General features: G+C 41.8%; 1 protein-coding gene across 2 annotated transcripts in view; it reads left to right on the forward strand.

Moving 5' to 3' along the window:
• The first annotated feature begins 2,486 nt into the window (after positions 1–2,486).
• Positions 2,487–13,865, forward strand: part of abcc3 (ATP-binding cassette, sub-family C (CFTR/MRP), member 3) — a 56,631-nt gene continuing 45,252 nt past the window's right edge. For both annotated transcript variants that reach the window (XM_041962655.1, XM_041962656.1), the window contains exon 1: positions 2,487–2,747. In XM_041962655.1, the coding sequence (XP_041818589.1) occupies positions 2,712–2,747 (36 nt within the window). In that variant the 5' untranslated portion in view covers positions 2,487–2,711. The remainder of the gene's footprint in view (positions 2,748–13,865) is intronic.

Here is a 13,865-nt window from a genome sequence, read left to right on the forward strand (position 1 = left end):
GTTATTCTATTTGTCTTATGTATACTAAGGTATGTATGTATCTACATACGTGGGTGTGTATGTCCAGTATATATATACTTTTCACCTTCTAGTACTAATATCTACAAGAGTTATCCACAAGTTTATACAATTAGTATAGAACAACATTCACATGTATATAAACTAAGCACAAAAAGTAAGGAAATTTGTGCTTGGAAGATTATTTCTTTGTTGCAACAATGCTTCTTGGCAATAAATCGTATACTGTTTATTTCCCTTTAAAATGGTGCCACATTTGTAAGGAACAATAATTTGTGGGATGAGCAGCGGAGCTGAGTATGAGGATTGCACCCATGAAAAAATTGCCAAATCCTCTCTGCCAATGCCACACAGCTTATTTTGCTGTTGCTATTGACTCTTGTTTAGAGCTTCTGGTACCCCCGGGTGCTGACACCTGATTGTCAGCACCTGTGAGCATGGGCCCTGCTACAGTGGTCAGCTGGTGTCTGCTCCAAGAATCGGCGTGCCACATGTGACTGATCTGGATAGGCCCGTGCAAATAGGGCAACTTCTGTCAGGTCGAGACTCAATTCAGGACTCAGGCGCAGAGATTTCAAATAACATAGATTTATTTTCAAGCAACCCAGGGACCTCTTCGGTGAGTGCAAAACAATAGGCTAAGAAACTTATCCTGGGATCAATGATCAAGAAAACAATATCAATATCTACAATTCGAGGAAAAGAGCAAGGTAACAAAAAACGCTCCAAAAAGAGGATCAGAAATAAACAACAGAGGCTACAAAACTTGATAAACCAAAAACGTTCCCGAGGGAGGAAGAACACAAAAGGCTATGAAAAAGATAAACTCAACAAAAAAAAGCCTCACTAGAAAATCTAACAAAACAAAATACACCCCTAAAAGACGGAGGAACTAGTCACCAAATCACAAAGGTTAACAAGCAAAAAATCACTCTCAACGAGGAACTGCAATTTGGCTAAGCTATAAACAAGATCAGGAAAACAAAAACTAGATTTTTCAATTTACAAACAAAAAACGCTCACAAAGAGGAACAAAGGCTTACGAGAACAATAACTGTGGCTGTGGGCAAGGGACAGAGACAGGCTCAGGTATCTTTGTCTTTTTGTGATATGTTTATATTCATTCTCCAAGAAAAATAAAAAAAGTAGAACAAATTAATATTGTGTGTTTCATTCTCAGGGCGTCATCTTGTCCCTTGGTATCTCGTACAGACGTTGAAGGTTACCTTGTGCGTCTGACGCAATGGCCTTTCAACTAACTCCAGTGTAGACCCGTTTCTACCGATATTAGACACTCAGAGCAAAGTCACACAGCATAAAGAGCAAAAAAGTCCACAAATGGAGGGAAATGGGGCGGATGGATGGGAGGAGGCCAGAGGGCGTGTCCCCTGTGAAAACAATGAACAGTCTTTTTAGAAACCTAACCAAAAAGATTTGGTGCCGAAACCAAAGTGCAGCTGTTTTGCAGTGTTACTCACGTGTTACACACGGGTTTGTGACAGGAGGGCTTTGTGTATGGCTGGGTTGAGAATGTGTTGGATGGCAGGAGCGTTTGCTCTGGTGTGGCCTGGTGGGTCTCATGCAGTCTGACTGAGGAGCGGTGCTACATGGCTGGCGTTCACCTTTTTAAGATGGCAGAATTGTATATTCGTTCCGGTTTTATTCCACCAGTCCTATCTGCAGAGCAACAAATGACAAGTCATTTTTGTTGACTGTTGAACTCAAACACTGTCTCTTTGAACAATAATGAGCCTATTACACAGCACAATACCTTCAACATAAACTTTAAAACCTGCCCAGAATCTAGTAATTTCCTGGCCGACAGGTTTGTGAGGTGGAAAGGGGGGCATTCCACTCCCTTCAACATATAAAGGCTCAGGTAGCCACTCGGTGGGTAGGGCTGAGGAGAGCATTTATGTATTTATTAGTGTAGGTGGGAAGGCTTTGCATCATGAAATCTTGACTCTCCCTTCCTTTTTCCTTATTTAGCTGAAGAAAGTTGCTCAACAGACTTGTCGTCACTCATTGACACTGTTGAACACAATGAAGCGGGCCACTGCCCAACATAACCATCCAGCTATATTGCTGTGAGGACTTTAAATCACCCCAAACCTAATGTATGTATAACCCCATCCTTCTCCTCTTGATCCTCATCCCCCTGAATGTACCCAGAATGAGGGCCAGGAACACTTTACCTAGAACCTCATTTACCTGTCAAATCTTACTTTTCCTCCCATACAAACCTTGACGACATGACTCAGCAACTAAACATGATTTCATCATGTTGTGGTGTCATGTTGGAGAGAGAGAGAGAGAGAGAGAGAGAGAGAGGGGGGGGGGGGGGGGGGGGGGGGGGGGGGGGGGCTTAGTAAACGCACGCCCCGCCCTGCCATCACGATGACCTCCCATAGGCTAGAAATAATTCTACGCCAGCTCAACTGCACTTTTCTTTCTCGTTTCTCGGCAGGGCGGAAGGAACGCAGCGTTTCCTGACCAAGGTCGCTCCACGCTGTCTGGCTGGGGGGCACAGAGACCCGAGGCGCCTCCACAACACCTAACCTGTCCGTGTGGAATGTGACTGGCGAGCGTCTCTTTAAGGGAAGGAAGAGGAAAGCTGGTCTGCAAGAAGGGGCTCGACCTGTGGAGGGGATAAAGAGCTCTCCGGTGGTTCCCGGTCTCCCGCCGAGACGGAGATGGAGGGGCTGTGCGGACCAGAGCGTCCCTTCTGGGTGAGTACGTCTCGGAGTCCCGTAGCCGGCGTCTGCCCCGGCGCTCTCTGTCATGACTGCCGTGTGAACCGTAAACACCCCAACTCCACCGGCCTCCCTGTGTGTTTACCTAACGAGGTTGTGCAACCTTATATCACCATTGCTTTGTTGTCTTTCCCGTCAGTCATTCAGAAGTGCAGTAAGGTCCACGGCTAACTATAAATAACCCACTTAATAGCATTTACTGCGTTAACAAGCTGCTGTTAATGTCATGTTGAATTACGTGCTTTGGTTCGCTGTGCGTGGAAGTCCGCTGTTCATTCCTCAAGGAAGGAGACTTTAATGTGAATGTTATTATAGTATTTATACAACGACCATGCACGATTCAGTCCGTAAACTTATCTCAGATGCAGTATACAGGAGCTAATTTACGTCCCTGCAGGACTTTAAGATAAAATAAGATAAGATAAAATAAGATAAGATAAGATATGATAAACTTTATTAACGCCCAGATGGGAAAATTCAGGCAGCATCAATAAAAATATCAATAGCAAGGCAACGAAAAAAACAAACAAATACAAAATAAGAAGTTGGCCATAAAAAATAAATTGCTAAATCAAAATGATAATAATACCATAGAGTATTATTTAGAGGCTGACTGAAAATCTATCAAAGACAAACAGTTGTCCCACTACGAATACTTCTGTATGGTGATGAAATGACATAACATTTGCAGACTTTTTTTTACCAATATCATAGGAGGCAAATTTAACATTAATAAATTGTTGCATCAATACTACCATTTGGAACCACAGGCACCCTATTAATAAGTATCATAAATATTAGAGGAGATGGGAAATACTACAGGCTACAGTAGGGTAAAGTCAATACTCAGTAGTACTACACAAAAAAATCCCGATTGGATTATTATGGAGGCGTTCGATTTCCTTCAGCACTTAGTTTTCCACAGAGACCCACGGTGGCATCCACACACCTTATGAGCTACCTGGATGATGTCACTCTGTTAGTTAGCTTGTTTTTGTGGTGAATCAGTGTTCTCCACACTAATAATTGTTGCAAATATAATAGATTGTTTTCTGCCTACTGAAAGAAACCTATTTACAAGCTTCATTTTTAACTGAGACAACATCAGATATAAACACACACAAATTAATATCCTGTTGAGTCCACAAAAAAAGCACACTCAGTCTCTAACTCTGTGCTTGTGTGTATGTCATATTTTTGCAGCTGCTTCACAGTAAAAGCCTTCCTGCGGTGCTTCCTTGTGTTTATGTCGATCATTTTGACATCCTGAAAGTTTGAAAATTTGCTCACATGGAGCAAAATCAGCTTTTATTTGGAGGCATGTCTCTATCCAATATTTGTTCTCGTCTTAGCTCTGCTTTGGTCTCCATGAGCTCCTGAGAGAAACAGCTACTTTTTCAGCCATTCTAAATGCTCTATGCACAACTAACTTCGCCTCTACCTCTTTGGTATTGAGCAGGTAGTATAAAATGATCAAGTGAGACGGAAACAAAACAGTACATTGCAGGATTTTAAACTAAACCAAAACAATGATCTTAAAGTGCTAAAAGCTCTGCAGAGTTCCTTTTGGCGAGGCATCTAATGTTAGATGTTAGTGGTGGTGATGATAGTGGTAGTGATGATTATGATGATGCTACTCGCAGCTGGTTTTCAAGGCTTCGGTCAGTCTCTCTTGAGCAGAACTGAGTCTGCATGAAAGTCACTTTTGAAGAGAACTGCTCACAGTAGAAGGCTGATGCTTCGCAGTTCAATGATCTCATGTCTTGGTTGTCAAAAACATCAGCTGCTTCCACATTAAACAGCGTATCAAAAGTGTTCAGTTCCTTTTGTTTACTTTTCATCTCCTGAAACCTCTCACCAAATACCTGAAGGGGTTTCACTCTCAGCAGCATATTTGCATGTCATAGCAGGCTTTTTATTTTCCTAGAGCAGGAAAATACAGTTTCCTCTTTCCAGTTGTACTTAGCTACTCAGCTTTAATTTAGTTTCACATGATTGTTCGCCCTGAAGACCAAATCACAAGGACACTTGCTATCACTCAGTTTCCACATCAGGCTTTGATTATTATGAATTACTGTTTTTTCCAGACAAGCCGACACTTTGGAACAGTTTTACTTTGTCATTTTCTAGCAGCTCCACTGCACCAATAAGGCACTTATTCACTAATTCTCTTTCTGAATGAGGTTTCAGCTTCTTCCCTATTAGCTCGCTCAACACAAAACATATATACAGAACTCTGTCTCTGTCAGAATGTGGTCTCGTGAAAGCTGCTTGTTGGGCCTCCTAACTCCACTGAAGACCTGTATCCACGTGCATTTGTCCTTGCAGCTCAAGTTTAGCATGTTTGTAGCTGTATTGACTCTTGAGATTAGCCCTTTTCTGCAGAATTGGGTGACAATCCTCTGTGGGTCAACATCATTACGAGTGCTCTGTTTCACGTTGGACAGAGTTATTTGTTGTTGTTATAACATATTTAAAGCTGCGCTTATCAACATTTTCATATTAACAAGTCTTGTTATAACTAAATCAGCAGGTAAGTTTGTTTGAGCGCCAGGCTAAGGTAACACTACTTCACGGTTTTACTTCTATACCATCCAGACATCATCAGACTGTCTGTCGGTGTCTTGCTGTATGTATTTGGTTTGGTGTCTGTTTGACGTGAGAAAGGCTGGGAAGCCTAAAGTCCTTCTATGCACCAAACTCAAGAGCTCTGCAGCACTTTGCCGTTTCAGAAAGGATTACCGCTATGCTTCCTCGTCTAGCTGGATATTGCACTAAGGGCTGGCTTGTTTACAAGGCCATCTGAGGTGACCTAAACTTGTTGCTGCTGTTTACGTCCACTTCAAACAATCTGGAGGCAGTTGTAATCTCCCAGCACTCAACTGTGCATGTTCAGAGGGAGTCCAGTTAAACACCAAGGCCTGGCCACTGACTTTATTTGTTCATAAAATATGCTCAATGTAACCTGCATCTTTATCTCTAGCTGATGGCTAATTAAATCTCTACGTGAGTAAAATCAGCAATCAAGTTAGTCATTGCTTTGTCAGTGGATGTATTAATAAGCTTTCAAGTGAGGGCCTGTTTGAAAGTCCTGCTACCCTGCTAACAAACTGGTGGTTGTTTTAAATTATGAATTCTTACTTCCATGCTTGACCTTCACAACATCATGATAAATTATGTCTGATTCCGGTCTCTTTGATTTTACCTCGAAGCATACCATCTTTAGGACCAGCAATGACGCCAGAGTCACAGCTAAAATCATTGAAAAGTCTGTGATTAAGGGGAAGTCTGTTCACTTATGATGGTGCAGTGTTTCCCACAGAGTTATGTGTGCACATGAGACACTCACGCTCCCTCAACTTAGTTATTCCATAATTGATACTAACCACTCGTGAACTCCGGGTTGATTTGGGGAAAAGCCAACAAGCCAACAACTACCCCTTCTCGCATGCTAGATCATGTTTTGGTGCTATTCACAGAGGGGTCTGTTGTCCATGTGTTTGCAAGGCAAGTAGGAGCTGAGTGAATGAACGTGCTGCACACAGTTCTTCAGTAACATGAGAGTTTATCCATTTTAAATAGCTTAAAAACAAAAGAAAGTCACAGTGTATTGTGATGGGTCACCACACATACACCAATATATGGGAAATGCTGTGGTGCTATCAGTTTGTAATTATTTGGGATGTGTAAGGCAGTCAAATGAAAACACTGATCCCTATGTAACAAAATGAACCTTGAACCTCGTATAATACTTTTGTTTCCATTATTGTTAAATCTGATGATTATTTTTGGATTGCAAAAATATCACGTTAACTGTCTGTTGCTGAAAAGATTTCTGTCCATTTGATTAGTTGACTAATCAATCAATCATTTTGGCTCTACCCCAGATGTTAACAGTTAAACCACAAGCAGGAATATTCTAGTAAATATGTACTACATTCTATTCTACCTTTTGCCTGTAGCTGCTTCACAGTAAAACCTTTCGTGTGGTGCTTTTTGCTTCATTCTCTACTGCTATTTACATTGTATTATGAAAATCCAAACTGCAATAGTGATGAATGTGAAAGGCTAAACTGTCACGTGTGCTGCCAGTGTATATGCTTCTGTTGCACGGGAAGAGTTAATGTGTCGCTCACTGGAGCTACAACCGTACGCTTTATCGTGGATACACGCAAATTTTAATGCATGCAGCTGGATACTTTGGCTGGGAAGTGATTTGCATGTTGCATGAGCTTTGTTCTCTGTCTGACTATGTTCATGAAAGTCTGAAATATTTAGACTGAAATGTAATTCTTGACTTTACAAACAGAATTTATTCTCACTGCAAAGTATACTTTTTTAACCTAGTTGGTAACTTTAAACCAACATGAAGGTGTGCTCTCTGCAAGTCTTTATCAGCTGTATTATCAGCTCGCTGTGGCTGCTCCTACCGCCTCCATTAATCCATATTAAGAATGAAAAATCATCCACTGATGACCTGTTTTGTTCTGTTGGTGGATTTTTGATGAGTGACAGTGGGTGGTGCTAATCAAACACATTGGATTTATTCAGGCTGCTTCACAACAAAACCCACCTTGTGTTTCACCAGCTGAATGCTTTTAATGTGAAGCAGCTGGATGAGGCTGTCCTGTTAGCATTAGCGTCGACTTAATACAGCTCTGATGTAGCGTTGGAAGAATTAACAGTGAGCAGTTAGGGTGATATTAGTGAGATTACATTGTGCTGGATTACACGCAAGTTGGGCTATTTGAATCCGGCACCCGAATCGCAGACTCTGTATGCTTCAAATGTCTCTTTATATCTATCAATATAGTGATCTACAATTCCATGTCAACTGGACAGAATCAAAAGCCCCAGAACAGATTCTCATGGACCTTTTGGTAAGATAGTTATGTTATGTTGATGGTATGAGGAGTGTATACACAAGAAGGTGTAGCAGAAACAGACAGAATGTGTCACATGTACTACACAATATATAATGTTACATACCAACCATACAGTCTGTCAGCAGCAGCTTGGATTACAGTTGTGTGTCGGGGGAGAGCACATGAAAGGCCGTGTGTTGTCACCCACTGTAGAAACCCTGATGAGTTGCATAAGTCTGGAATAGTTTGTCTTCATTAGTTGGGATTTCAGTGGTGTAGGGTGGAGCTTTAGCTAAATGGAAACTGAAAAAGAGGAAGTTGTAAGTGAAGTCAGAGTCATGATGACAAGGTGACAGTTTATTGCTTCCCACTGCTTAGTGCACTTTTGTTTCGATGTGTTATCTTTAAATCTCATTTAGATTAGATTAGATTTACAGTAGAGAAAAAGTCAGAGGCTTTCCACACTGTGAATGAATAACCTGTAGACTGCAGGGAAACCGGAGCAGCGCTGAGAATTACTGGATACTGGAAGTTTCTTTTTAGACATTTTGTTTTGCTTTTTTCTGTAATACAAACGTCTCTGTAAGGCAAGTCACTCACAGCTGGCTCTAACACTGCACCAGCAGGCTTGTAACATTTTAGATTTTCACAGAAAATCCCCAAATGTAGTGTCTGAATCAAAAGGCTGTAAAACAGAAGGAAATGAGAGTTGTGGAACTGTCTCCTTTTGATATGAGAACGAATCTCATCAAGTCCTTTCAAACCTTCCAAACTTATGTGTAGATCTTTAACGTTATCCATATCCTACAACAGGCTGGTCTGTGATTTATTATCCTTACAGTCTGCACAGTCCCTCTCACTTCCTGGGTTTTCATTTGGTTTTCATTTCCAAATAACACAGCAGATTTCCGCTAATCACAACCCTTTGTCCACTACAAATAGAAACGTCTCTCCTAAAATCTGCATTCAAGGAATCTAGTATCCAGTAAACTATGAAGAACACAGATGGATGAATAACATTGTCGGACTGTGAGCGAACATGGCCAGCAGCAGTTCCTGCTCTCCTGCAGTCTTTACAGTTGTCAGCCCTGCATTCATACCACTCAACAGCATTTCAGTGTAACAGAGAACAGATGGGCAGCCTTTTCTCAAGCCTCCAAACACAGTGGAAAGCATAAGGGAAGTCTGTGACCCCCACACAACCTGCATTACGCCAGAAGTGTGTCCATTGACTGTGACTGATTAAATGAGCATTTTGATTTCACAGCAGAATCAGGTTGGTGGTTCGATCCCAGGCAACACTCTGAAATCTGCAGTCTACATGTTGAAGTGTCCCTGGGCAAGATACTGAACCCTGAACTGCTTTAGATGCTGTGATATCGGTGTGTGAGTATGTGAATGGCTATTGCTCATAATGAACTGGAGGCACCTGTTTTAATCAGTGCTTGGTGTCAGTGCTGACACAGTGATGTTAGATTACATTACAATGAAATCAAAGTGGAATCTGTGTTTTTTGGTCTAGTGCTACTGTTGAATATTGAATAGAATGAACCACATACTGTAGGTTTAAACCATTCAAATATCTATTTTTTCCACATCCATTAGAGGGCAAACGAATACAACGAGAGACCTCAACTTGTATATTATTTCAACATAAACATATTTTAAAAGTACATCTGCCCACCTACACATTACAGAATAAACAAAACCATGTCCTCTACCATGTTGATCAGTTATTCACTCATATCGGCTTGACCTACATTTGATTTTCAATCAGTGAAAGCAACGCTGTGTGCGTGGCTGTGCAGGTCCACGTGCCCTGGAAGACTTCAGTGTCAGGCCCACTAGAAATTCAGATTTATAATATTCACTGACACCTGCTGCAGTTCTTTAAAGCCTTTAGCATCTCCAGAGGGAGCTGCAGGAAGTCTGATGCACGTCCTCAACTGATGCTTTAAGTCATATTTATATTTGTTTTACTTTTCAATGTAATATTTTCTGACTGTGTCAGTATAAAAACTGTTGATGTTTCCTGACTGTATGAGCCACTGATTTATGTGCAGATTTTCAAATGAAGTCTTGTCAGTTGGATTAGATTGTTTTTGACCTGACTCCAGACTGTTGCCAATGGCATCACCACTAATGTTGTCTCAGTTAATTATTGTCTATAATGCCCACTTATAGTATAGGTCTGTATCATTCTGTGACATGACATCATTGGGTTCACTGTGGATGTTTTGCCCTTCATCCAGGAAATCCCTGCTAAGCAAAGTGACAAGCTAATGTTGTGGAGCTCACTTGTAAGTGTTGGATACAAGACATATTTGAGAAGCTCAAAAAGTGGAGAATGTGGGACCATGTCTTGTGTTCTTGGTGGCCATCACTACACACACCATCAAGTCACTGAAAAGGAAAGAGCAAAGACTGGGCCACATACATTTAGACTTGAAGTATATGTTAGGCCATGTAAAAAACAGTTTTGATAGTGTATCAGAGCCGGACATACTGAACTTTCATGCATGATTTGGAGGTGAGTGAGAGGCTGTTGCACACCTGTCTCTTCAGGGAGGAGCTGTCTATTGTCAAGCTTAGCTTTTGCAGAGAAATTCATTTCTCTGTCTGGCGTTTAAGTGAGCAGTTCTGAGTATGCCATCCTCCTGCTGCAACAGGACACCCATTTTATTGACAAATGTGGTGGTGCGTGATCTGTGAATCAGTGTTTTATTGCAGGGATTTTGCTCATGGCCAGCACTAACCATTCACGCACACACTCACACACTGATGGCACAGCATCGGAAGCAATTTGGGGTTCAGTATCTTGCCCAAGGATTCCCTCGACATGTAGACCAGGGACTGAACCACCAACCTTCTGCTCTACCCCCTGAGCCACAGCCGTCCATTTATCATGCAGTGCTTCAAATGTTTCTTTGTAATGTTGCAGCTCTTTGCAGCCCAAAACTGTGCACTTAGTTTTTCTGGCCCTTAAAGCGTTTTTTTTCCTGAGCAGAAAAACTTCAGGGTTTCTGTTATCCTGAAATCCCCATATTTTAAATGGCAGAATGTGTTGAAGTGCGACCTATTTAAATCTCTCCAGTCATACCTGCTCTTCACACCTGAAAAATCCGTGGAGCAGGTCGGAGCCTGCAAGCGCACAAGTCTAGTCTGGGACAGCCGTGGCCGAGAGGTTGGAGAAGCGCTTGCGATTGGGAGGTCGCCGGTTCGATTCCCTCACCGGACTGGCAGAAAAATTGGGTGTGGTGGAGTATCCTCTCCCCCGCCATTAGCTGCCTGATGTGCCCTTGAGCAAGGCACCTAACCCCCCCAATATGCTCCCCGGGCGCTTGAATGCAGCCCACTGCTCCTGTGTGTTTCACTGCAGGTTGCATGGTGCATGTGTGTGTTTCAGTGAATCAGTGATGGGTTAAAAGCAGAGAATAATTTCCCAGTTTGGGATTAGTAAATAAAATAAATAAATAAATAAAATATGTACTCCAGATTTATACTGATCTAACAGCAGTTGCTGTGAAGACTGGTTCCCTACATGCTTGTCGTGTTGTGATGTAACTTGTGTTTATGAAGTCTGGTGTTCGCATTATACCCCTATGGCTCTGTAACCATCCGTTGATAATAACTAGCTGCTACGCAACCATCCCACCGAGTGAAGAGGCTCACGAGGGAGGAAGATGCCAGACCAACAGGTTGGCACTGTCTGCCTCATCTTACAGTCCATGTGTTTCTGACTCCAGTCACCCGACTATTCAAGCCTGCTGGCACGTCGCCCTTTTCTTCTCACCTTTTGTTGAAGTTGCAGGTTTCAGGTTTCAAGTGTAGTGCTAACTGCCTTGAAAGTTTGAATAAATGCCAGTATTCTACATTTAGGATGTGCAGCAGTGTGCTAAGAGCAGTTTTTCTCTTCTTTCACATGATAATTACCAATAAAAGTCTGTTATGTTGTCATTTAACAGCTTTTCATTTGATGTGCTTCTCACAGTCAACTCTTGAGCATTAAGGCTTATAAAAAGTGTTTGAGTTGCATATATTTCATGATCAGTTTGCATTTGAATTAGTATTGACTGTTCACTTTAGATATTGACCGATATGGGTTTTTCAGGACCGATACAATACCGATTATTAGATAGATAGAAATGCAAATTTCTCTTAGTAGTAGTAGTTGTGAGATGTAGAGCACTGGGATGTTTATCACAATTTCGGGAGAGTTTTCTGCGTTTACCTTCAACTCATGTGTTCTCCACACGAGAAAAGTTCTCGTGGAGGTACTACGAGCTAGCTGCCGCTCGTGTGGGAAAACTTGTTGTGTGGAAAAGCTCCGGGGAGCTCCCTCTCCGCCGTGTGTGTGAGGACAGCTTTCACTTCAGTTTGGCTCTGCCACTTACGCATACTGTGGCTATCTTAACCAATCAGATGGCACAGTGGGCGGAACAATGCTGAAGACAGAAGTGGCAGGAGAGAGAGAGGGGCGGCTGCATTGATTTCGGCCCGTCAGATTTAAAAAAGGCTGATACGTCAAAACTCCAAATATCGGCCCTGATAATTGGCCCGGCTGATAATCGGTTAATCTCTAGTTCACTTTCTCAATCTCTAATGTGCAGTTTGATAACATTCAGATTCAGATTGCATTGGTAAGCTCAACCCTTTTTAGGCCACAGCTTTGATAAGCATCAATGCAGAAAACAGCTTCCCTATCAGATGAACGATTTTAAAAATGGAGCGATCTTTCATAGTTGATGTGATGTGTGTGAACAAGGGAAAAATAATCAGGCATTAAACGTAGCATTTGCTCATTGCCTTTTCACCAGTGCAGATATCCGAGTGCTTTTAAATTTGACGTGTACTTTTCAGTACTTTCTTTCATGCTGAGTGAGTTAGGAGGATGTTACATGCAATAGGAAAGCAATTGATGTGCTGTTGGCACAAGGGAAGGAGAAAAACCCCTTAATCTGTAAGTTAATCACTTCAGAGCCAGCAGCCAACTAGTGTATCTGAACTGTCACACATGAACTGCTCAAAAACACCTTGTATGTATGCTACCTCGCTTTACTCGCCAATCTTCGACAAACTGACATTTCCTGAAATTCATTAAAAAAATACAACTTTTAATATGATTCAGATTCAGGATGAGGATCCTTACAGACAGAATCTATCCTAGTTAGGTTTGGTCTCCTGTAGAGGTTGGCAAGTATGCTCATCAACATCATTATTGACTTGACTTTTCATCTATAAATGCTTTAAAATTGTGAATTTGTCTGGTGAAGTAGAAAAAAAATGTAACCTTGAAGCCTTCGTTGGGTAATGTCACAGAACAGCACCGACTTCACCAATACAGAGCCTCACTACAGACTAACCTGAGAAACTGTGTGAATGTATGAGTAAATCTCCACTGAAGTAACTTTAGCGTCATGGTAACCCTACGTTTGCGCTGAAGGAACAGCTGCTCCGGCTGGCGTCTTTTCGTCACTGTGATCTCACCAGGCCGTCAGTGGAGACGACAGGAAGTCGCGCCTATAATAACCTCACTTAACTTCCAAAAAACCACAAACTGTTGTTTTAACCCTACAGTTTTTGTCCAGATTGAACAGGTGAGATAAAATGTGTTAATTAGTGAGCTTTTGAGGATCCGAGCGGTGAATTTTCATACCCTGGAATGAGCAAGGCTAGCTGTTTCCCCGTTTCCTGCCTCTATGCTAAACAAACCAGCTGCTGGCGACTCCAAAGATTTCTACTGATCTTCTCATCTTACTCTCGACAACTGCATTTCCCAAAATGTCCTTAAAATAAAAACTGAAAAGTTCCTATATTAAAAGAATAACAGCATTATTTTAGAGATTTGATTTGCTCCCTGTGATTTTAGTTAGATTCGTCATTTGCACAAAGGACGTCTCTCGTCTGCATTGACGGGGATCTCCGACTGCCTCGCCAAGGACCAGATACTGACTGGATCAGGGTCAAAAATAATTCTTTGCCTAATTCTTAACTCTTAATATTATCACTTATAATCTTAAAAATTCTAAGTCTTAGGAGAGATCAGCTTTTCTTCAAAAAATGCCAGAGTCCAGAAGAGTTGAGTCCAGGGAGCTTTATTCTCTTCACAGATCAAAAAGCCCAGGCAAGTCCTGCCAAAAATGCCCAAATTCTGTTCTGCGCATCACCTTTTATACATCTGTCAGAGGGCTTGGCCACACAGTTTGGCCACATCCTTTTTATCAAGTTA

The sequence above is a fragment of the Chelmon rostratus genome, chromosome 21, assembly GCF_017976325.1.
Source record: "Chelmon rostratus isolate fCheRos1 chromosome 21, fCheRos1.pri, whole genome shotgun sequence".
Lineage (NCBI taxonomy): Eukaryota > Metazoa > Chordata > Actinopteri > Chaetodontiformes > Chaetodontidae > Chelmon > Chelmon rostratus.